Raw genomic sequence first — 25,908 nt, 5'->3', positions numbered from 1 at the left:
GAAGCATGATGATGAGACAAGCTGTCAGACGATGAGATGATGTCTCATTAAATGTAAAAATTGTGAGAGGTATTATGAAAGAGGGTCATTCTCCGCTGATACAAATATATGCGCATAATCTTATATAGGAGTGTAATCGAGCCGAGCCGAACTTTTGAATGTTTGAGTTTGACTCGTTTATAATCGAGCCGAGCTCGAACTTTATTTAACGAATATATTTATAGCTCATGACCTTATTCGAACTTTTATCAGAGTCTAAACAAGCTTAATAAATATAAATTATAAATTTAAATATTCATTAAAAATTAAATTATATATTTATAAAAATTATAATATTCTTATTAAAATTTAATTTTTATTCTAATAAATAAATTTAATATATTTGTCTATATTTTTCATAAGTAGAGTGTAAAATTTATAAATTATATATCAAAATTATTATTATTTTTATTTAAAAGTTAATTTATGAGCTTAATAAACACGTTCACGAACTAACGAGCAGAATATTGTGAAGCTTAAGCTTGATTTATTTATCTTAACGAGTTTTATTAAATGAACTCAAATAAATTTTTATCGAATTGAGTTTCGAATAGCTCACGAGCGACTTGATTCATTTACCCTCTAATCTTGTACTCTCTTTCATTTACGCCACTAATTTACTCCCCTCATTTGTTTGGATGTCAGAGACCCTTATTCCTAATCAACTTTTATGGCAATTCACCGGTGGTCCGCGGCTAAAAAATTCTCATGAAAATGGGAGCAATTTTTACTAAATTTAGTAAAGACATTTATTCGCCTTAAACGTGAACCCTAAAGCGTGGTGCAATCGGCGCTAGCGAAGGACACTGCCGGGATATCGAGATCGTACCCAACGTGTAAATTTTGCTGAGCTGTGTTCCCAAATACCGGCGTGTTAGAATCCGCCACCGCGAGGCAAACCATCTGTCCAGCGAAGGACACTTCATCCATGAACATAGTCTTCGGGCTCAGCCTCACCGACGCCTCTCCGGCGAACTTGAAGGTGATAAACGGTAACTTCTGCCTGTCGGCCTCACTAGTCACCGTGAAGCACAGCGGCAGAGTGCCGTCCGGATCAGTAGCCTTGGGCAGGCTGACCACCCTCGACACCTCCTGCACCAAACTCGAGAGCACGCCAGCAGGCAAGAAGCTTACGGTCGTGCCGGAGTCGATGATGATGTTGCCTGTCGTTAATCCAGGGGCGGAAGGCGGGACTGGGACCGAGCCAGCACCGTCGACTATGATCTCTTCTAGCCGGAGGACGAAGAAGGCACCTTCCACCGTCATCGGGGTGGTGACCTTGCTTCCGGCGACCACCCCGGCGGAGCCGAAGATGACTTTGCTGCTGGCCTGCGTGTCTGACTTGGGAACCAGACAATAAGAGAAGTATTTCTTGTCGAGAGTGGGAACGATCTGTGAGACGAGAGAGACGGGACCGCCGCCGAGCCCTGCCAAACCGGCGGTGCGGCTGCTGAAGGAGCCGCCGCTCTTGGAGTTACAGCCGAAGGCGATATTGGAGAAGACGACTGGAGACCCGGCGGAGGAGTCAAAAGTGAGGTCCTCGGTGCCGAGTACGCCGTCGATATTCGACCTGTCTTGGTAGGCATAATGATATTCGCAGGAGCTGCCGGCGCCGCAAGCGATGGTGGGGAGGGCCTTGCAAAGGTTGGAGTCGCAGGGGAGCGTCCGGTAGGAGGAGGAGTTGCGCGGATCGAATAACGGCGCCGTCTGCCTGTAGCAGTCGGTGCAAGGGACACAGTTCGCCCAGATGAGGTCGCTGCCGGTGTCGACGATGGCCAGGATGGAGAACGGCGGCGTGCCGACACGAAGCTCCATCAGATACTCGAACGAGTCGGGGACAACCCTGGAGACCGCGTCGGACGGCTCGATGCCACTGCAACCCGACAATTATCATTCAAAATTATTTTTTTTAATTTAAAAATAAATAAATAAAAATTGAAAAATAAAAAAAAAATATTATACCCTTTTCTTTGCACACGTGCAGCAATCCGGCGGGCTTCGTGGACGGATCGATAGATTGCGGCACGTGAGCGATCTACTGATGTGGCAGAGTGATTGTAGAACGGAGATTTAGGAGAGTCGCGATGGATAAGCTCGATGCTAAAACTTGCGGTTGCCGCCGCCGCCGCCGTCGTTGTCATTGCGGACGCTGCCGCCATAGAGAGCGCAAGTAAAATCACGATCGTCATGTTTTCTAACAAGGAAACAGAAGAGAGACGAGGAGTGAGAGAGCGTGCGACGTCGTATTACTCGGCAAGATTTCAGAATTTTATAATGAGGTTTCTATGCTTATTTGGAAGCAAAATTATTGTTAAAGAAAATATTAATCACATTTGATTTGATGGAGAAAATTAGTCCTGTAATTTGTATCTTTTTCAACTTTAGTTCTGTTATAAGTTAATTTACGTTGTTAGTCCTGTAATTTGTAATATTTTTCAATTTCAATTCTTTTTCCTCTAAAATTAAAATTTTTCAACGGAAAATATCTAATTTATGGTTGGAATATAAAAAGCACATGAATCATAAAAAATCAAAATCCCCAAATTCAATTTACAACTCATCATTTTTCGTTGAAAATTTTTAATTTCAGAGGAAAAAGGACTGAAATTGAAAAATATTATAAATTACAGGACTAAAAATATAAATTGACTCATAAAAGAACTAAAATTGGAAAAAATGTAAGTTATAGGACTAAAGTAATTTTCTCTATTTGATGGGTATAAGTTAATGTAACGTAATTTTAGCTTGATTAACATTACATTTTTCAACTTTTTTTTAAAATTTATTTTAATGCAAAGAAAATGAAAATATAAATTCTTTTTCTTCCATTTTTTATATTTATATATTTTTTTAAAAAAAGTTATTTGTCGCACAAACTCATTTTAACAAATTGATAAGTGGAAAAAAAAAAAAAAAGGTATATAAAAATAGGAAGTATAACTGAGAGAATTTATTTTAAACTTGCATAAATGATAATTAGAAAAGGAAGACTCAATATCATAATTAGGAAATAAATTATATGTTTGCAAACACTCTTTAAATATTCATTTCTAATTTTTTGAAAATGAAAAAAAAAGGGAAAAAAAAAGTTATCTTACTGAATAGGCCTAAATCTTTCTCATTTTCCTTACCAATAATAGAAGAAGAAAAATTAATTTTGAGAAATATTTACTCTTCCATTAAAAAAACATGATTTCATTTAAAGGCGAATCATATATAATTAGATAGTTAATTAATGCCAATGTTCAATTTCTTGGTATTAATATTAATAAAAGATTTAACATTATTATTGTAGTAATGTATTAATTAATAGCTAATTTATCAGAACACACTCACTTAATTAATAATTTTTTCTATCAAAAAATGAGAAAATATTCACATGAAATAACTGTTCGCAGATCATGTGAAGGAAACCAATACTTTTTTAATAAATAAAAATTGTATAAATCATAAATTCAAGAATACATAATATTCAGGAATTAAAAACAATTTGATAAAATATCAGATTCGAATACATTTCTACAATCCTGTGCACATGAATCTACATACTTCTATAGATCCTCTCGCAACATGAAAGTTAGGCCAGTGTTTTAGGTATTTTTAAAACTAGAGTATTTTTTAAAAAATGAAGGCCTTTGTTTTTAATATAAAGTGATTATTAGGACACCTTTCAATATTCCCATTTAATTACAAGAAAATCGGATTCTTAATAAAAATCGGATTCAAGAAAAGAGAAAGATATCCCCAATCAACTAGGGGGAATGATTTTGGATGATTCTTTTTTTTAATCTAATTATTTAATTTTTGGAACTAATTAATTTTAGAGATGATCAATTTAATCCTTGAAAAATTTTATCTGCTATCAAAATAAATCAAAAAATACTCATACAAATTTATTCAAACAACTTGTATTCTTATATTTATCATCTAACTTGAGAAAAATCATTACAATGCACGTCTGATTAACTACTTAAAAGTCTAACTATTCCATCATAAACATAAAAAATTAAGAAGTTACAAAATCAATGACAATAGATGCTAGTTATCGCAATCTATGAACACAACACATATAAAATAAATAAATAAATAAAGATGTGCAATTTTATATTCTAGGAACATAATAATTAAAAATTTTAATAATTTTTTTCCATCTTTCACGACTTAAAAAGAGCTTTGGTAAAAATAAGATCTTTGTTTTTTAAATCATCATATAGAATTCTATCATTCTTAATAATTTCGGGTAACATACCATAGTTATTCTTAATATATTATTTGATATTATTATCTTTTGTTACACACATTAAATTCTGAATTAGTCCCATAATTGTATGAACATGACAAGTGAGCATTGTAACAACTCTGTAGCTGTTATAAAATTATTTTACTATTTAATTAAAAATCTAGACCTTTTAATGATTAATTTTGATTAAGCCTAAAATAAAATTATGTTAATATTTTTTATATTAAAAATAATTTTAAAATAAAATTATGTTAATATTTTTTATATTAAAAATAATTTTAAACTTTATTAGTAATTTTATTTGATTTTTTTATATAAAATATATACTGTCATGATTTTTTTTTAATTTCACATTTTAGAATTGACAACATCGCTAATAGAGAAATTTCTATAAATATTTTAGACCGGCTAAGTTAGAAAGTATACCTTTCTTGACCTTTTGGCTAAGCTAAGTGTAGTATTGTTCAGATCAATTTAATATATGATATAAAAAATTAAATTAAATTTTTATAAGAAAGAATTTGCTAAATTTGAGGTACTAATTTACATACATATTCATGCATTATATTACACATGTAATGCATATACACGATAGCCAGTAACAATTAAACTTGACTATAACTATAATAATAATTACCAAAATAAACGGCATACAAAAAGAATAATTTGAAGAGAAAGTAAACAAAGAAAAGTCTGATCTACTGGACTACTTGACCGAGCCATTAGATTATATTAACTTTGAGTATTGATTCTTCTTTTGACCATCACATTAATTAACTTTCTTACTCTAACTTCAGAAAATTTTGATGGGATCGAATCGATCATCTCAAACTCGATGTTATCTAATCTAATTAATCATTTTTTTTCTTACTCCAACTCCAATTTCAAAAGTCCTACCTCATTCGCTGAAGGAGAATGATTCAGCTGTGGAGGTTAGCTCCGCGCTTTCAGATTTAGATCAATTAGGAGAGAGTAGCCTACCGGATCTTGACGGAAGACTGCTAATTATTTTTGAAAATATAATTAAAAAATATGCTATCAACAAAATAATATATTCAAAGTTTGAACTGTATAAATTCAAACAAATTAATATGTTCGAGTTGTATTGTCCAATAGTCAAATTTATCAAAATAATGATAAACATATTAAACCTCGTAAATTTGAACAAGATATTCTAAAAGTTTGACTTCAACCATTGTAGATTTCACCAACTTGCTCCTGTGACGATGCCTCCATCGATTGAATCTTATTTAGGCATCTCCAATAATTAAAATTTTATAATTTTTTTATGATTTTAATATGTTACATCATGCCATATTAACATTGTAAAAATTTATTGAAATATTTCTAATAATTAAAGTTCTAAATAATTTTTGTGTGATATAATTAATAATATGTAATTGTATAACTGCATACATATTATATTAATTTCAAGATAAAAAAAATAGTTTTGAAATTTTACTACTGTTTTTGAAATACAAAGTTCAAATCTTGTACCCATAATAGTTAGAACTTTTTTATTTTATAAACCTCTTTAAAAATCTTGCATTGGAGATGCTCATAGGTGTCACTACAAGAAAATTAAGATTTTACAACATTCAAAAGATAATGTTTTTTAAAAAAATGTTATCTTTTTTTACAACGCTTTTAGTGAAAAGTGTTATATATTGATGATTTTCTTTTGTTTAAAGACTGGAAAGCATTGTCTATTGATTTTTTTTTTTATCAAAGATAACACTTTTAAATCTGAAAAGATCTAGACCGTTGGATGTCACACTATAGCGTTGTCTTTTTTATTTTTCTATAAAAAACAATTTATTATTACTTAAATAATTCTCATTTTTTTAAAAAAATTTATAAAAGATTTGGATATGTTTGTTTTACTATTAGGATTTTTTTTTTGAAATTTTTGAACAAATAAAAATAATTTAAAATTATTTTCAAAACTACTTTCTAAATCACAAATATTCATAATTTAAAATTTAAACTTAATCATTTTTTTTATATGTTAGTTAATTTTCCCTTAGAGATTACTTAGACTTATTTTAAGTTATTTTCACATGCCCCTATTTTTAATGTACTCATAGGGGGAGAATTAGAAATTAAGTTTAGGGGAGGGTATTTTTTTTAATTTCTTTTTATTTTTACACTAAATGTTATTAATTTCTAATTAAATTATCTACATGTTATTTTTACTTTTTTATTTTTATTTTTATTTTTTTATCCTAACTTAACTTGGGTTGCTCATATAAAAAAGGGGGAGATTGTAAGCACCGCATGGTAGTTTTGATATGATCAACTAAGTCAAGTTAGGTCTTGTTATCTTTTGAACCTTGTGTCTAAGGTGTAGAAATTTAGGAGCATAGGAAGTCAAGCGAAAAACGTAACTATTGAGAAGGATGACACGGGAAAGAGTCAATGGGCTCAGTACGTCCAAGGGACGAAGCGCTGCTGAAGAATACGCTGACAGACGAGAAGGAAGCGCATGACGTTTCTAAGGAAAGAGAAGCCGGAGCAGAAGATTGCTCGAGAAGGTTGGAAGATGGGTTCGGGTGAGCCGAATTCCGGATGGCCGAAATCACCCATGTCAACGGGGCGTAGCGGAAGACTGGACATAAAAATCAACTTTAAGTTGACTCGTGTATAGGCGCCCGGACCCAGGGACTGTTGGTGCAACATTCCTCAGGTCAAGGTTGACCTGGTTGACCAAGCTTGAGTCTTGGTTTGGATTTCGATGTTTGACAATGTAAGGTTGATTGAAGAAGAGTCAAGTAGGTCAAGGATGACCGGATACTTGACTGGGAAGTCCTAACTGGGATGTTAGGCAGGAGGAAAATCCTGGTGAGTGAAGCCAGGTGAAAAACCTAGTGAGTGAAGCTAGGCAATTGGGAAGTCCTAGTGAGTGAAGCTAGGCAGGAGAAAAATCCTGGTGAGTGAAGCCAGGTGAAAGACCTAGTGAGTGAAGCTAGGCAATTGGGAAAGTCCTGGTGAGTGAAGCCAGGCAAGAGAAATTCAGATGGGTCAAGGTTGACCAGACATCTGGTGAGAGTCCAAGTAGGTCAAAGGGATTGACCGGATACTTGGCACGAGGAAGAAAAGTCCAAGTAGGTCTTAGGGAGTGACCGGATACTTGGCAAGAAGAGAAAAGTCCAAGTGGGTCAAAGGAATTGACCAGACACTTGGTGAGAGAGTCCTAGCTGGTCAAGGGTGACCGGATGCTAGGTCTTATGTACCAACAAGTCATGGTTGACTAGATGTTGGTTTAAGGGGCTTTGGGCTTAGTTTTGGGCAAAAATCAAGATCTGGATTGATCAGCCGATTGATCCAGCAGGTTTGGATTGATCCGTGGATTGATCCAGCAGGTTTGGATTGATCCGTGGATCGATCCAGCAGATCTGGATCGATCAGTGGATCGATCCAGAAGATCTGGATCGATCCACCGATCGATCCGGTGAGTCCCCGCGAACAGAACCCCTCTGGATCGATCGGTGGATCGATCCAGAGGTCCCAATCGATCAGTGGATCGATTGGGAGCTGCTGCGTAAGCGCGGGTGCGTTTCCAGAGCACAGAGGCGCTCTGGATCGATCCGTGGATCGATCCAAAGCCTCCCCGATCGATTGGGAGCATTCCAATCGATCGGGATTTGACCGTTAGCGTCGATTTAAGCCGCAGGCGTTCATTTCCTTCGGCAGAACTTCACCGATTCATTCCAGATTCATCACAGCTCCTCCCCAGCACTCTCTAAGCTCCTCACCGCCAGTTCTTGAAGGTTCTTGGAGGTTCATCCAAGTCAAGAGGCGAGTTGCAACGAGAAGAAGAAGAAGCTAGGGTTTTTACTGCATCTCTTGTAAGCTTTTGCTTATTCTTTACTACCCTTTCTTCTACTTGTATTGAGAGTCTTGTAGGGCTTCTCCGCCTTCGGTAGTTACCGAAAAGGAGTGTTTATTAGTGGAGGTGTGTGTGTGTGCGTGGATCCTTGGACTAGTCACCTCATATGAGGTGGATACCAAGTAAAATCCTATTGTTAGCATTGTTGTAGTTTGTTTCTTTGTATTCCGCTGCGCATCACTTTGAAGAAACAAGCAACGAAGCACGACGAGCACACGCGAAGCTATTCACCCCCCCTCTAGCTACTTTTCGGTCCTAACAAGTGGTATCAGAGCAAGGTTGCTCTTCACCGGAATCACCGCCGGAAGGGGCAAACATAACAAGTAAAGCTAGAGGGTGAAGAAGTTGGAGCAAATTCATCAAAGTCAAAGAATTCAAGAAGCTCAACTTCAAGATGCAATTCCAAGATGGACTTGGATTTGATACAAGGGTGGCTCCACCATACACATCCACAAGCTTCGATTCTTGGAGATCAAGAATTGAAAATTTCTTGATGATGGAGATAGAGCAATGGTTTGCTCTAATGGAAGGTTTTAAGGCTCCAAGGAATTCAAAGGGCAAAGTTCTCAAAAGGAGCAAATGGAGCCAAGAACAAATCCAAAGATGTGAGGTCAATGACAAAGTGACCAAGCTTTTGGTCAATCTATTGCCGAGCAACATCTTGGAGAAAATTGGAGAAGTTGAAGATGCCAAAGAGCTATGGAGCAAATTGGAAAAGGCTCATGAGATCCCCTCCACTGTACCTAACCAAGAAGAATCCAAAGAGGGTGACTCATTGGAGCACGATCAAGAGGAGGACTCCGAAGTTGAGAGATGCTCAACTTCCGAAGAAGAGGAAATCCAAGAAGCTTCATTCTCAAGGGAGTGTAATCAAAAGAGCAAGGAAGGAGCATATTCCTTGTTTCATGTACAAGAGGATGAAGAAGAAGGTGAAACCTCCACCTCTAGGATTGAGGGGGAGCAACTCTTGGTGACACCGGATCAAGAAGAAGGAGAATCCTCCACATCCGGGTCAAGAGAAGAAGAGGATGAAGAAGCTTCCACCTCCACAAGTCAAGATAAATCAATTGGAGGGAAATCGATTTCGGATCAAGAGGAAGCCTCTACATTCATATCAAATGGAGGAGCAAGTGCCACCCCTACACAAGAAGGTATAAATAGTTCAATTAATAATAAGAATCATATCATATGTTTTGAATGTAGGGAACATGGACACTACAAAAGCAAGTGCCCTAAATTGGCCAAGAAGAAGGGCCAAGTGGCACCTAAGGGCAAGGAGAAGCCAAAGGAGACCATCCCCGGAACAAAGAAGAGCAAGGAGCACATTGTGTGCTTCTCTTGCAATCAAAAGGGGCATTACCAGAGTCAATGCCCTAAGGGGAAGAAGATGGTCAAGGCTCAAGGAGGAAGCTCAAGTCAAGGGGGAGCCTCTAAGGTAAAAAGGAATGTAACTTTTATTGAGCCTATCCCTTTACATTATGGTAAAAAGCATGCTAGTTCTAACTTATATCATTTTAATGCTATTTACCATAAGAATAGAGAGCATGGTAAAATTAAGGAATATAATGTAGCTTACCATGCTAAAACTACCACACCTAGGATTAGGAAGGTAGATAAAAATCTAGGCAATCACACTAAGGACCTTAGCTACAAGCCTAGAAATAAAAATGCTCATAAATTTAATGGAAAACCAAAAACTAAGGACTTAGTGATAGAAAATCAAGTCTTGAGGTCAAGGCTTGATAAAATGGAAAAGACCATAAAAAGGATGGAAAATATCCTAAAAGGGCAAAATGAGCATAGCCTAGGTCTAGGAGCACAAAGGTCATCTAATGGCCATAGGGGTTTGGGATACAAACCAAAGGCTAAAAAGGATGTAATATCTTACCATAGGGTTCCATATAGTTATGGAACCAACCCTAGGTCTAGTGGTCAAGCCAAAAATACAAGGGAAGTTATCCCTAAGAGTATTTTTGCAACAAATGTGACTAAGACTTCTAAGAAGTCTAAGAAAGTCACAAAGAAGGTTACAAGGGAAGCAATCTCTAGAGTTGACCTAGAAAAAGTGACCAAGACTTCTAAGAAACCAAACAAGGTCACTAGGAAGGTATTTAGGGAAGTTATCCCTAGTGAATACCTAGAGCATCCAAGGAGCACCAATAGATTTTGGGTTCCTAGGAGCATTTTCTCTATCCCATAGATGGGTTAGAGAGTGTCAACTCTGAGAAGAAGGGTAGTTAACCCAACTTTGAAGAAATTGACACTCAAGGAACATTTTCAAGGTTTTTGTTAACCTTTGAAAATGAAATGGATTTATTGTTAATCTTGGAAAGAGTAAAATGTGCTATAAAGGAAGAAATTTGAGATGACTTTAAATGGCACAAGAAATCAAGTGTTAAGAAATACCAAATTGGGACTTTGGTATTGTCTTAGGAATTTAAGGCAAATCTAAGCCTTAATTTAAAGTGATTACTCTTATGGGAAAATGAAATATGCCAATATTTGAGGAATGTTTTAAACTTTTAATTGGCATAATTAATTCAAGAGATTAAAGAAATGTCAAGTTGAGTTTTGGCATTTTCCTAAGGAAATTGGGCAATCTAGGGTTTATACTTTAGGATTAGCTAAGGGTTAAGGATACTTAGATAGATAATCTAGGTATATTTTAATTATGCAAAATCTTGCCATGTTTGGTTGCCCATTATATGCCATGACATCATGTTTTATTTGTGCATTCATGACTTATTATGAAAAACTCAAAAATACCATGTCATGACATACATACATCATGTAGTTATAGGAAATTTTCTTCTGAAAATTATTTCTTTTTGATGTATGCCATAACATTATCATGCATTATGTTATTTCCTTAAAATTAAGGACAAATGGCAGTTATCATCAAGTGGCATACCAAATGACATCCTAGGTGGATGGTCAATATCCACAAGATGCCTAGATAAATATGCATGAACCCTAGGTTAGAGCAAAACCAAAATTAACATCTCACAAAGACCTATAAGATGACTTGTATGTGTTTTATGCACAATAGATACAAGTGAGATGTTAGGAAGACGAACAAAACTCAACATGCTGAGTTAGTGCATTTCCTTGAGTTTTAAGTTCATCAAAACACATAGTTATGTGTTTTCCCATCATTGGGAAAGCTAATGTACAAGTCATGTGCATTAAGCCCAAGGAACATGGTGGGATATTAGTTTTTGAAAATGTTTTTAAAATGATTTTGGAAAACCTTGGTGAAGGCTATCTTTTGATAGTAATCACCATTGAATAGTTAGACATAAACTTGAAGAAAACACTAAAGTTTTTGCAAGTTCTCAAGTTTGTGTCAATCTTTGAAAATATGATGTATTTTCATAGAAAACTATTTTTTCATGATAAATTATACCCTAAATAATGTCTACACAAATTTTTACGATTTTTGGAATTTTGTAGAATTTTCTAGGGGTTTCTGAAATTGGCTGAAATTGAATTTCAGCAATTTCAGGCCTCCAATCGATCAGTGGATCGATTGGAGTGCCTCAATCGATCAGCCGATCGATTGAGAAGGCATTTCTCGCGAGCAGAAGCTCGCTGGATCGATCAGCCGATCGATCCAAGAAGATTGAATCGATCAGTGGATCGATTCAGCAGGGTTCAATCGATTGGAACCCAACTCCAATCGATTGAAGATGCTGATTTTGGCTGGGAAAGCTTATTTTCAGCATTTTGAACCTATTTTAGTCTAGGTAACCATTCCAAACCCCTGAAAATACATTTGTATACATAAAAAGGGTGTTTTCGTGTGGAAAACAAGGATGGATTGGTTAAGGAAGGCTAAGTTGAAGTTTAAGTTGAGGTTTGTTTCAAATTTTGAATATTTGAACCTCAAAACTTCTAAAATTGGGTTTCCTAAAGTTTTGGGGATTCCAAGTCATTGTTGGTGTAATGACAGAAGTTACCACCATGTCTTTATGGGGAGGGACTCTTTAAAGACATAAAAATTATTTTTCATGAACCTTGGAAGGTGGTTAACCTTCCGTTAAGAACATGCTCAAGGTTGAGCGTTTGAACTTTAATGGGGAGTGGATATCCTCATTGTTCAAGTGGTTTCAAGTGGATAATGCTCAAGGATGGCATTTGCCTACATTGGGGGAGAATGTAGGGTTAAGGTTAATGAAGGGTATGAGACCTTCATTATCGTGCTGATCACAACGAGTGAAGTTGTGAACGACGATGAGCAACTCTTCAGGGGGAGAGTTTTTCAACAAGTGAATCTGTTGATGTGTGCCAAAAAATGGGGCATGGTTTGATGTGTGCCAATAGGGGGAGAATGAAAGGGAGTAAGTTAGGCTTTTATCACCTAGAGGGAGTTTGCCCGCTTAGGGGGAGAATGAAGGGCTTAACTTATGCATTCATTACCTAGTGGCATGAAGAAGGTTTAGGCTATGGGATTAGCCTAACTTACATGTGGTATTGTAAGTGATAGTGTTGGTATTGTCAAACATCAAAAAGGGGGAGATTGTTGGTGTAACATTCCTCAGGTCAAGGTTGACCTGGTTGACCAAGCTTGAGTCTTGGTTTGGATTTCGATGTTTGACAATGTAAGGTTGATTGAAGAAGAGTCAAGTAGGTCAAGGATGACCGGATACTTGACTGGGAAGTCCTAACTGGGATGTTAGTCAGGAGGAAAATCCTGGTGAGTGAAGCCAGGTGAAAAACCTAGTGAGTGAAGCTAGGCAATTGGGAAGTCCTAGTGAGTGAAGCTAGGCAGGAGAAAAATCCTGGTGAGTGAAGCCAGGTGAAAGACCTAGTGAGTGAAGCTAGGCAATTGGGAAAGTCCTGGTGAGTGAAGCAAGGCAAGAGAAATCCAGATGGGTCAAGGTTGACCAGACATCTGGTGAGAGTCCAAGTAGGTCAAAGGGATTGACCGGATACTTGGCACGAGGAAGAAAAGTCCAAGTAGGTCTTAGGGAGTGACCGGATACTTGGCAAGAAGAGAAAAGTCCAAGTGGGTTAAAGGGATTGACCAGACACTTGGTGAGAGAGTCCTAGCTGGTCAAAGGTGACCGGATGCTAGGTCTTATGTACCAACAAGTCATGGTTGACTAGATGTTGGTTTAGGGGGCTTTGGACTTGGTTTTGGGCAAAAACCAAGATCTGGATTGATCAGCCGATTGATCCAGCAGGTTTGGATTGATCCGTGGATTGATCCAGCAGGTTTGGATTGATCCGTGGATCGATCCAGCAGATCTGGATCGATCAGTGGATCGATCCAGAAGATCTGGATCGATCCACCGATCGATCCGGTGAGTCCCCGCGAACAGAACCCCTCTGGATCGATCGGTGGATCGATCCAGAGGTCCCAATCGATCAGTGGATCGATTGGGACGCTGCTGCTTCGCGCGATAAGCGCTGGATCGATCCGTGGATCGATCCAGAAGTTTTTCCAGAGCACAGAGGCGCTCTGGATCGATCCGTGGATCGATCCAAAGCCTCCCCGATCGATTGGGAGCATTCCAATCGATCGGGATTTGACCGTTAGCGTCGATTTAAGCCGCAGGCGTTCATTTCCTTCGGCAGAACTTCACCGATTCATTCCAGATTCATCACAGCTCCTCCCCAGCACTCTCTAAGCTCCTCACCGCCAGTTCTTGAAGGTTCTTGGAGGTTCATCCAAGTCAAGAGGCGAGTTGCAACGAGAAGAAGAAGAAGCTAGGGTTTTTACTGCATCTCTTGTAAGCTTTTGCTTATTCTTTACTACCCTTTCTTCTACTTGTATTGAGAGTCTTGTAGGGCTTCTCCGCCTTCGGTAGTTACCGAAAAGGAGTGTTTATTAGTGGAGGTGTGTGTGTGTGCGTGGATCCTTGGACTAGTCACCTCATATGAGGTGGATACCAAGTAAAATCCTATTGTTAGCATTGTTGTAGTTTGTTTCTTTGTATTCCGCTGCGCATCACTTTGAAGAAACAAGCAACGAAGCACGACGAGCACACGCGAAGCTATTCACCCCCCCTCTAGCTACTTTTCGGTCCTAACAGGGACAACCCAAGGGCACATCGAGTACGCGGAGTTACGGATCAAGATCAAAATGGTCCGAGCGCCCAGAGTTGTTCCAGGCCCCCAGACTGGAGAGGTTTTATCCATATTGAGCTGTTGCAATCCATTATAATGTAGATAAAGTTTTAGCCACACTTAGGTGCCCGGAACCCTTCTAGGCGCCCGGAGTAGGGCTAAACTACAACCCTGGTCTTAGTAGTTTAACACAACACTTATAAATGATCTTCTTTATGTTTAGTTTTGTAATCTAGTGCTTAAACTACTATAAGGGGCTTCTCCGCTAGAAGAAGATTAGATAGTGAGCTTTTAACATCTTGGACTAGTAATCTCTTGATTGCAAACCAAGGCAATTCACCCATCTCTTGCCGGTCGCAAGGGACCAACACTTGTAACGTTCTATTTTTTTTCATCCTACGAGTCCACTTTGTTTTTTTTTTTTTTTGGGGTTATTGGACATAAGAATTCATTGTGATATCCATTAGTCTAGCAAAATTCAGTAAACCTATGATTTTCAAATCACCCCTCTCCTATGATCACTTCTAATTCTTTTAATCTTGGTATCTTTTTCATTTTTTGTTAATTTGTAAAAATTATTAAAGGTTTCAAAAGTTTTATCTTTAGTTTTTAGAAATTTTACCCAAGTCAATCTTAAGTAATCGTCAATTATTACTAAGCAGTATTGGTTTCTACTTAGCGACTTAGCTCCGTGTGAATCAAATAAGTCTAAGTGTAGGAGATCAAGTATTGAATTAGTTTGATTTAGGTTAGTTAGTTTATGCTTGATTTAGTTTATTTACCTTGTTGACAAGTATTACAGATTGTATTTTCTAAAATTTTTAATTTTAGTAGACCTCTAACTAAGTCATTTTGACTCATTTTTGAAATGAGTCTAATGTGAGTGTGATCCAGTCTTCCGTGCCATAATTTGGTTTCCTCTTGTTGTGTTAAGAGACACTTGAGTGAGGAGGTTGGTAGGTTAATTGTGTAAACATTATTTTTCCTACTTCCCTTAAGAGTAATTTCAAATTTTTGATATTTTTAATTATGCATTCAGAGTTCGAGAAAGTTAGTAAGTAGCCTGAGCCACATAGTTGACTTATGTTAAGTTGAATTTAAATTTATCAACTAATAAAAATTTTTGAATAATGAAATCAGAACTTAGTTCGATATTACCTGTTCTGATTATCTTAAGTTTTCCATCGTTGTCAAACGTAACTGACCCTAGGTTCTTGAGTTTTAAATTGGTGAACTTCAATCTGTCTCCAGTCATGTATTTGGAGCATCCACTATCCAACATTCATTGGTCCAAATTATTATGTTCCTACACATAAAGTATTTGATTTGGATCTAATTTAAATGGATTATACGATAGATTGATTGAATTCAATCCCTTATTTTCCATCCCATCCAATCTAAGTTGTCAATCATGTTATGCTTATGGGTGATTGTGAGATGGCTGATTGAGTTTAACTTAGGTTTTTTAATGTTTAATTGAGGTTTAATTTAAGGTTAGGTTTGTTAGGATGTATACTAAAAGCCTAGCTTTTGGTATAAACATTTATCTAGAAATAAGAATCACATTGGTCAAATGTCTACATTTATGATAAATGTAGTTGTTCAATTAATTTATATTGTAGATAACATGGTGTGTGGTTTCACACACAGAGGATCATGTTATCAGTACCTTATAAATTATAAACAGTAGCTCACGACCAAGATGGAAAGGAACAAACCATTGGAAGGTCGTAGTGTAATTAGGTATTAGTTTATCTTAATTATATAATTACACTAGTACACTTAGAGTTTATTGAGTAGGACAATTAGATGTCGTTTCTTTTATACTGACTTTATAAAAGAACAAAGACCTCAGTTATTATGGAAGTGTGTGCTCTTAATCCTAATATAATAACAAACACATATATTTGATATTTATTTCTTTAATTTATCAATAGGTGAGATTTAGTTCGATAAATCAATAAGCCCGATAAGTTGGGAAATGATATTGTAGGACCGTTGGGCCGACTAGAAGGGGGGTTGAATACCCTGTCAATTAAAAACAGACAACCCTTCCTCGAACGATTAAGCTAACACTTGTAAAATGAATTAAGCAGATAAATAAAAGCATAACAGAAAAGACGAGGCACCAGATGTTTACTTGGTTACAACCGATGTGGTTGTTAATCCAAGGAAGATTAAGCTCAAAAACTCCTTCAGGCGGAGAAGCCTCTTACAGTGTTTAGGCACAGAAAACAGAAGCTTAACAACTAAAGCATACACGTGTTTGGAAATAGATTGATCGTGATAGTTAAAAAGCTTCTGGACCAAGGCTATAGTTATAGCCTTGGTCGGGGCGCCTGGAAGGGTTCCGGGCGCCCTGGGGGGGGATAAAATTTATCCCCCAACGGTTGGATCGAGTCAAAGCTCGATCCTGTGAAAAAGTCACTTCCGGGCGCCCCGGAGCCAAAAGTCAACCCAGTTGACTTTTGGTCCGTGCTCTCTTCTCCGGTTCAGCTCGCCTCTGGTCCGGGTCTTTCTGCTCCGGCTCCGCTTGCTTGGGTGATCTCTGACATCCAGAATAGGGCTCACCCGAACCCATCTTCCGGTCTTCTCGAGCGTGCTTCCCTCCGGCTTCTCGTCCCTCGGAATTGCCGCGTGTCCCTTCTCGTCCACCAGCGTACTCATCCGCAGACTTCGTCCCTCGATCGCACCCCGTGCCGACCTTCGCGCTAGCTGCGTCTCTTGCTCCCCGAGCAATCTTCCGCTCCGGCTTTCGTACCTCGGAACCACCGCGCGCACTTCCTTCTCGTCCGCCGGTGTACTCTTCCGCAGCGCCTCGTCCCTCGGACGCACAGTGTGTCGTCCTTCTCGCTAGCTGCGTCTTCCGCTCGAGTACCTGTGCTCCTAAGCTCTTGCACACTTAGACACAAGGTTAAATACAACGCAGGACCTAACTTAACTTGTTGATCACACCAAAACAACCTTGGGGTTTCAACAATCTCCCCCTTTTTGGTGTGATCAACCCAAGTTAAGCTAGGGTCAAAAATAGATATGAAATTAAACAATTTATTGTAATAATATGCAACAAGATAGAAAAAATTAAATTTCAAAATTTTTTAATTTTCAATTTGTATCTCCCCCTAGACTTATACTTTCCTTCTCCCCCTTTGATCACAATAAAATGGGGTTTAAAATTCTAAGGGTTTAAAGACTTAGAAAATTTTGAAAAGTTATCTGTTAAAATATTTCTAAGTCAACAATAGCTTTTTGAAAAGTTTCTAAGTTAAAAAAAACTTTCTAAGCCCAAAAGACTTTTATGCAAGAAAATTTAAACAAAAAAAATTTCTATGCATTTATTAGTTCTTAATTCTATTTATCAGAAAGTTTTAAATTTCCATTTTAACTTATCATAATTTCTTAAATCAATCTTTTTCAGATTTAAAACCGCAAGTATTAAACATGTAAAAATTTGTATCATGTTAATTTCTATTTTTTGAATTTCTACTTCACAAAAATATTTGAATAGCATAAATTTTAACTTGATAAATTTTTTTGACAATATAAGAAGTTCTTTCGAAATGTGCAAAATTCGTTCGAAAGACTATTTTGTAATTTGCAAGAATTTTTTAACAATAAGTGTTTGTAGGAATCTATTAATAATAGATTTCTTAATCTGAAAATTTTGTTTGATGAATCAATTTCTAATTCACAAGACTTTTTCAGTAAAGTAATTTGTAATTCGAAATTTTTAGATCCGGAAAAGGTTTTTGAAAAAATACTTTGTGATTCGCAAGAATCTTTCATCAAAATCTTTTCTAATTCGAAAAAATTTTTAGATCCGGAAAAAGTTTTCGATAATATTTCTAAGTTGCATAATTCTTTCGTAAAAATATTTTGTAATTTGCAACAATTATTCGACCGAAGATTTTCTAATCCGAAAATTTCTTTCGATAATTCAAATTTTGGTTCGCAAAAATCTTCAGGTAATTTGATTAATTGACCCAGTTGTTCAGAGGGTAGAGGTCATACCTTACTTACCTCGTCGGCCGTTGGTTCTCCCCCTGTTGAATTAATTTCTTCTGAAGATTCTCCCCCTTCATCGATCTCGGGATGTACTTCGACTGTTGGGGTTGTCTTGGTAATTTCTTCCGTCTCGGATTCTTCTGATAACGGCTCGATGTCTATTGAGGAGACGACTTCAACCGGTTCTTCATAGAGCATTAAGAACTTTTTCCAAAGTTCTTTCGCGCTTTTGTACTCTCCGACTCTGTCGAAATCTTTAGTTGGTATTGCGCTTAGAATGTGAAACTCTGCCCGACTGTTTGCCATTGACTCGTCACGTTGCTTCTTGTTCCATAGGCGTAGATCGAGTTCTTCTCCATTCGTTGTCTTTGGTGCTTCATAACCTATTTTCATTATTTGAGAAATACCAATATCAGAGTTAAGAAATACCGTCATTTGTTGCTTCCAAGAAGCAAGCTCCCCCTCGAATGCTGGTGGGTAGTCGCTAGCTCCGGCCATTGTTTTGTTGCTTCAGACGGCGGTTAGTCCTTCTGAGGCATACTCGGCTCTGATACCACTTGTAGGACCGTTGGGCCGGCTAGAAGGGGGGTTGAATACCTTGTCAATTAAAAACAAACAACCCTTCCTCGAACGATTAAGCTAACACTTGTAAAATGAATTAAGCAGATAAATAAAAGCATAACAGAAAAGACGAGGCACCAGATGTTTACTTGGTTACAACCGATGTGGTTGTTAATCCAAGGAAGATTAAGCTCAAAAACTCCTTCAGGCGGAGAAGCCTCTTACAGCGTTTAGGCACATAAAACAGAAGCTTAACAACTAAAGCATATAAGTGTTTGGAAATAGAATGATCGTGATAGTTAAAAAGCTTCTGGACCAAGGCTATATTTATAGCCTTGGTCGGGGCGCCTGGAAGGGTTTCGGGCGCCCTGGGGGGATAAAATTTATCCCCCAATGGTTGGATCGAGTCAAAGCTCGATCCTGTGAAAAAGTCACTTCCGGGCGCCCCAGACAGCTCCGGGCGCCCCGGACAGTTCCTGGCGCCCCGGAGCCAAAAGTCAACCCAGTTGACTTTTGGTCCGTGCTCTCTTCTCCGGTTCAGCTCGCCTCTGGTCCGGGTCTTTTCTGCTCCGGCTCCGCTTGCTTGGGTGATCTCTGACATCCGGAATAGGGCTCACCCGAACCCATCTTCCGGTCTTCTCGAGCGTGCTTCCCTCCGGCTTCTCGTCCCTCGGAATTGCCGCGTGTCCCTTCTCGTCCACCAGGGTACTCATCCGCAGACTTCGCCCCTCGGTCGCACCCCGTGCCGACCTTCACGCTAGCTGCGTCTCTTGCTCCCCGAGCAATCTTCCGCTCCGGCTTTCGTACCTCGGAACCACCGCGCGCACTTCCTTCTCGTCCGCCGGTGTACTCTTCCGCAGCGCCTCGTCCCTTGGACGCACAGCGTGTCATCCTTCTCGCTAGCTGCGTCTTCCGCTCGAGTACCTGTGCTCCTAAGCTCCTGCACACTTAGACACAAGGTTAAATACAACGCAGGACCTAACTTAACTTGTTGATCACACCAAAACAACCTTGGGGTTCCAACAGATATCACTTATAGTGTGTGTTGTTGATTATAGAAGGAAACTGTGTCCTAGTAATCTAGGTTGAGAATGCCCTCAAGAGGAGCTCATAAGGATTGTCATGTTAAATCTTGCAGGTGGACTTAGTCCGACATGACGATAAGGTTGAGTGGTACTACTGTTGGACTAAGATATTGATTAAATGAGTTGTCAGTAACTCACTTAATTAGTGGACATTCGACATCTTAAACACAGGGAGACTAACACACTCATAATAAGAAGGAGCCCAAATGTAATTTGGGATTGGTGCGGTAGTTCAATAATAGTTTTCTAGTGGAATGAATTATTATTGATAAAATTAAGTTGTGTGTTCGGGGCGAACACGGAATGCTTAATTTTATCGGGAGACCAAAACCAATTTCTCCTTTCGGTTCCTATTGTAGCCTCTTAATTATATAGTACTATACCCACCTTCTTACCCATCCTATAGGGGCCGGCCAAGCTAGCTTGGAGACCAAGCTAGGGCCGGCCATGGCTTGGTTCATGGGTGAATTCATGTGGCCGGCCCTAGCTTGAACTCAAGCTTAGGTGGCCGTCCCTATTAAAATAAAAAGGAATTTTAATTTTAATTTTAAAATTTTTCTTATGTGGATAACATGATATAAAAGAGAGTTTAAAAATTTAAATCTTTCCTTTTATAGGATTCTACAAAAGATTAAGAGAAGAGCTAAATCTCTTTCCTTATTTGTAGATTAAAAGGTTGATTTTAATTTTGGTAAAAACTTTCCTTTTAATCATGTTCATGAAGAAAGTTTAAAATTTAAAAATTCTCTTTTTTTAGTTTCTACAAAAGATTAAGATAAGATTTAATATCTTTCCTTATTTGTAGATTGAAAGGAGATTTTAATTTTTAGAGATAACTTTCCTTTTTTGGAAATTATCCACATGTTTAAAAGAAAGATTTTAATTTATAAAATTTCCTTTTTATTAACCAATCATGAAGGGATAAAAATTATTGGAGAAATTTTTATAAATTTTCGGAAACAAATTAGGAAGTTTTAATTCTTGTTTTAATTAAGACTTTCCTTGTTTTGGGGAGAAAGTGGCCGGCCAAATAAGTTGGAAAAAGAAAATTGATTTTTAATTAATTAATTTTTCTTTTTCATGGTAAAGGAATTAAGGAAGTTTTTATTTAAATTTTCTTATTTGCCAAAGCCAAGGATTATAAAAGAGGGGGTAGAGGTGCCTTCAAAAATATACAACAACCTCTATTCTTTTTCTCCCTCTTTTCCTTGGTGGTGTGGCCGGCCCTTCCTTCTTCTCTTCTTCTTCTCTTTGTGGCCGAACCTCTTCATGCTCTTGGAGTTTTAATTGGTGGCCGGATTCTAGCTTGGAGATGAAGGAGAGAAAGCTTGCATCCCTTGGAGCTTGGTTGGTGGAAAAAGTTCTTCATCCTTTGAAAGTTTTTGCTTGGCCGAAACTTGAAGGAAGAAGAAGAAGGTGCTAGGTGGTTCTCGTCTCGGAAGATCGTCGCCCACACAACGTCCGAGATTAGAAGAGGAATATAGTAGAAGATCAAGAGGTCATTATTCACAAAGAAAGGTATAACTAATAATTGTTTTCCGCATCATGTTAGTTTTGTTTCTTTGTAAAAATATCAAATACAAGAGGCATGCGATTCTAGTTTTTCGAATTAGTTTTCGAAGTTGTGTTCTTTTGTTTTTTTCTTTTCCTTGTGATTTGATTGTTCTTAGCGGCTAACCTAGGGTTACTATGGGAAGGTTAAATATTTAATTTCCTTAAAAGACTTTGTCTAGTCGGTGGTGGTTGTTCCCATATCCAAGAAGGCCAAGTGCCTCGCCATGCAGTACTGGAAGCCGATTTTGGAAATAGATATTTAATTGTCTTCGTGACCTAGGTGATTTGGATCGAACGTGTTAAGTTCCGCAGGAGATCCAAATCTAAACCTAAAAGAACAAATAAATTAAACTTAGGATCAAACGTGTTAAGTTCTGTAGGTGATCCAAGTTTAATTTAAAAGAACACATGGTAGCTAGGAAAAGGTTCAGACCTTTGTACAAAATTTTTGTACAGTGGAACCGTTAGGTTTTCCGAGTAGCAACCAACAAGGTTTTAGTAAAGTTTAATTAGATTAGTTGAATTATGTTGAATTAAGTTTAATTAGATTAATTGGATTATGTTTAATTGTATTTAAGTTTGATTAGATTAGGTTTAATTAGATTTAGTTTAGGTTAAGTTTGAATTAGGTTTGAGTTAAGTTAAGTTTGAATTAGGTTTAAGTTAAGTTAAGTTTGAATTAGGTTTTAAGTTAAGCTAAGTTTGAATTAGGTTTAAGTTAAGTTTGAATTAGGTTTAAGTTTTAAGTTTAACTAATTTTTATTTTGAATCTAAATCCATCTCATCCTTTTCTAAATTGTCAATCAAGAAACCTTATTGTTGGTGTGGTTAGCACTAACGGTCTAACTCAGGTTTTGATGAATGATAAATCAGGTTAAGTTAGGTTTGTTGTTGTCTAACACTCTGATCGAGTGTGCAGGCGAAGTCCAAACAGGTCGACGGGCTGACCGGATGTCTGACAGGAAGCCCAGCTAGGTCGACGGGCCGACCGGATAGCTGGCATGAAGTCTAAGCGGGTCGACGGGCTGACCGGACGCTTGGCACGAAGTCCAGCTAGGTCGACGGGCTGACCGGATAGCTGGCGAGAAGTCCAGACAGGTTGAAGGGCTGACCGGACGTCTGGCGGGTAAGTAAAGGTAAGTCACTGGAGGGGAGTGACCGTGAGGACGTGTTTCCGAGAAGGGAACATTAGGCGTCGATCCGGCTTAGATCTATTTCGGATATCTAAGTCGAGATCGTGACTAGATTCCGATCTCGGAAAGACGGAATCTAAGTCATACTCTTTATGTTGAACTTATAAACTGTGCTAACACTTTGTCTTGCAGGAAATTCATTATATTTGCCTCGGACTAACCTTGTCTTACAGGAGAAGGACTTTTTCTAGAGAAAGGTGGTCCGGGCGCCCGGAGGTCCGGGCGCTCGGAAGGGATCCGGGCGTTCGGAGGAAAATGTTATCCAGGACACGGCGTCGACACGTGGAGCTCTCTAGTTGGGACTACCACGTCACACCAGGGCGCCCGGAAGGGATCCGGGGTGCTCCGAGCCTCCTATATAAGGAGGGTCAAAGGTGGAGCACACAACAACAACTCTGAACTGAAAACCTGCTCTCCTGTGCTCTTGCAACGCTGTGAAAGATCTCCGACAAAGCTCTATCCGTTTCTTCTTATTTTCTATTGTCGGTATTTCTTGTTCTAGCTTTTCTGTAATTAAACTTTGTAATTGAATATTCGAATTGCTAGTGATTATCCAACGAAAGTACTCAACGAGTACGGGCCTTGGAGTAGGAGTCGACACAGGCTCCGAACCAATTAAAAAGGTTCTGTGTTAGCATTGTTTTACTTTTTCGCTGCGCTTACTCTCGACGAATTTTTGTAATCAATATTCACCCCCCTCTATCGAACGATCACGGTCCAACAAGTGGTATCAGAGCAGGTACCGCTCTGATTTGGTGCAACCACCAATCAGACAAGGGGGTGATCTAATTTTTAGATTTTTTTTTTTGCTTTCGGATTTCAGTTTTTCGTATAATTCCAAACTGGTATTATTAACTTTTAGGAAATCTCCTTCCGTCGTAATTAAATCTAAATTGGCGCAACACCAATTTAGTTAATTTTATTTAATTCTTCCCGCACTACTAATCCAAGACCAAGTCTTGGAACCTCTCTATTTTGTTTTTTTTTGTGCATATTAAAAATGTCGCAGATCGAGAGCTTCAGCACAGTGCGACCTCCCCTTTTCAACGGGGATGATTTCCTGTACTGGAAGAAGCGGATGGAGGTGTATCTCAAGACAGATTTCGACCAGTGACTAAGCGTCACAAAAGCTTACAAACCACCAGTTGACAGCTCAAGGAACCTACTGAATCCTGAACAATGGACATCAGACATAAAGAAAAAGGCATCAATGGAGAACAAGGCGATCAATACTGTAACGACCCGGCCCTCTTGGCCCATTTGACGGCCCATTTGGCGACCCTCGGGTCGTCGACCGTTGGCCCTTATGTCGTCGGCCCATTTGGCGACCTCTCATGTCGTCGACCGACGACCCTTGGCCGTTTCTTGCCTCCCCCAGGATTCGAACTCTAAACCTCCAGGCTTAAGTATTAGAGTTTATGAATTCTGGTAACCAAGTGCATCTCACTTGGTTACCAGGATTCATAAACTCTAATACTTAAGCCTGGAGATTGAGAGTTCGAATCCTGGAGGAGGCAAAAATCCACTGCCAGGGGTGGAAAGTCCTAGTGAGTAACGACACGGCCAAGGGTCATCGGTCAACGACATTAGACGTCGCCAAATGGGCCGACGACATAAGGGCCGACGGTCGACGACATGAGAGGTCACCAAATGGGCCGCCAAATGGGCCAAGAGGGTCGGGTCGTTACAAATACATTACAATGCGGATTAACAAGAGAACAGCTGAACCGGGTTGGACCGCATCAGAACGCTAAAAAGCTATGGGATAAATTGATCGAGTTGCACGAAGGAACTAGCGACGCTAAGGTAACAAAAAGGGATTTATTATTAAATAAAATATTTAATATAAAAATACAGAAAGGAGAAACAGCGAGTCAGCTGCACGTGAGGATCAAGGATATCCTCAACGGGCTCCACGCAATAGGCCACCAGATGGACAACAGAGACCTAATCAGGTATGTGTTAAACGCATTTCCACGTAATAGTTTATGGGCATCCATCGTGGATGCTTACAAAATTTCTAAGAATTTAACTAAATTTAAATTAGATGAATTGTTTTGTGAACCGGAGTTACATGAGCAGACTGACGTTGGAGCCGAGAAAGGTGTTGTTTTATATGCAGGTTCCTCCAAGAAGAACAAGCCTGAACCTGAAGAAGACTCTGACCAAAGCTCTGAAGATGAAGAATACCTGGTGAACCTGGTAAGGAAGATGTTCACCAGAAGGAAGAGAAGATTCATCAAGAAGGATGTACAAAAGATCAGTTCTCCAGCCGATTCGAGGAACGTAACATGCTTCGGATGCAACAAAAAGGGGCACTACAAGAACGAGTGTCCAAGACTAAAGATCGACAAACCGAAGCCGACCAAAAAGAAGGCCCTCAAAGCGACGTGGGACGACTCCTCCTCAGACGAATCAGAAGCAGAAGATCAGAAGCACCAGAGGCACCTCGCGCTGATGGCCTGCGAAGCATAATCGGAAGACGGGTCCGAACCCAAATCGAGCCACGAGTCCGTACTCGTTTCCGAAGGTTCCGAAGAGGTATTTCTAACCTTAAACAGAAAGTTTTTTAAAATTATTTCTTGCTTAAATAATAAGTTAGTTAAATTAGAAAATGAAAACAAATTGCTTCTTGAGGAAAATCAAATCCTCAAGGAACAAGTTGTAAATAATAAGTCAACTCAAGATCTAACATTTGAGGAGGAGAATTCATCATTAAAATTAGAAATTAATAATTTAAAAAATGTGTTAGAAAAATTTACTACCAGATCAAAAAATTTAGACTTAATCCTAAATAATCAAAAAACATGTTATAATAAAATCGGACTCGGATATAAGTCGAACTCAAATAAAACTTTTAAATCATTAATAATCCAATATAAACCAACGAATAAAGCTTAGGTTCCGAAAGCGTGTTTGACCACGTAAATAGGACCTAACCAATATTATATCCCTAAAGATAAAATATATTACGTAAAGTCAAATAAACCAAATCAAAAACCAGAATACAAATCTAAACAAAAAAAATTAAAATCTAAATATATTAGAACTCACCAAAATTTAAACTATCACCAAGTAAAGTATAACTATAAAATAAATAGACATAAACCTAGAACTAAAAATTAAATTAACAGCCATTAATTTAGGGGGAGACTCCAAAATAGCTGGCACCTCCAAAACTAACATACCCGGCAGAGTAACCTTAACCAACCTACCCAATAGGGTAACTAGGACTAGTTAAAAAGGGGTTCAAGTTTAACTTGAAAAATG

General features: G+C 38.2%; 1 protein-coding gene across 1 annotated transcript; it reads right to left on the bottom strand.

The window, feature by feature from the left end:
* Positions 1-810: 810 nt before the first annotated feature.
* Positions 811-2,228, bottom strand: LOC122048107 (aspartic proteinase CDR1-like). Its single transcript, XM_042609714.1, has 2 exons — positions 2,002-2,228; positions 811-1,912 (listed from the first exon to the last, which is right to left on the bottom strand). The coding sequence occupies exons 1-2, from the start codon at positions 2,226-2,228 to the stop codon at positions 811-813; spliced, it is 1,329 nt and encodes a 442-aa protein (XP_042465648.1).
* Positions 2,229-25,908: the final 23,680 nt, after the last annotated feature.

The sequence above is a fragment of the Zingiber officinale genome, chromosome 2B (assembly GCF_018446385.1).
Source record: "Zingiber officinale cultivar Zhangliang chromosome 2B, Zo_v1.1, whole genome shotgun sequence".
Classification (NCBI taxonomy): domain Eukaryota; kingdom Viridiplantae; phylum Streptophyta; class Magnoliopsida; order Zingiberales; family Zingiberaceae; genus Zingiber; species Zingiber officinale.
This window is presented reverse-complemented; position numbering and strand designations above follow the sequence as displayed.

What these genes read in the sequence shown, in the direction of transcription:
- LOC122048107 (XM_042609714.1), bottom strand. Translation starts at nt 2,228, where the DNA reads ATGACGATCGTGATTTTACTTGCGCTCTCTATGGCGGCAGCGTCCGCA. An exon ending in GCACGTGTGCAAAGAAAAGG is followed by an intron (nt 1,913 to 2,001) that starts GTATAATATTTT and finishes GTCGGGTTGCAG; the next exon opens with TGGCATCGAGCCGTCCGACG.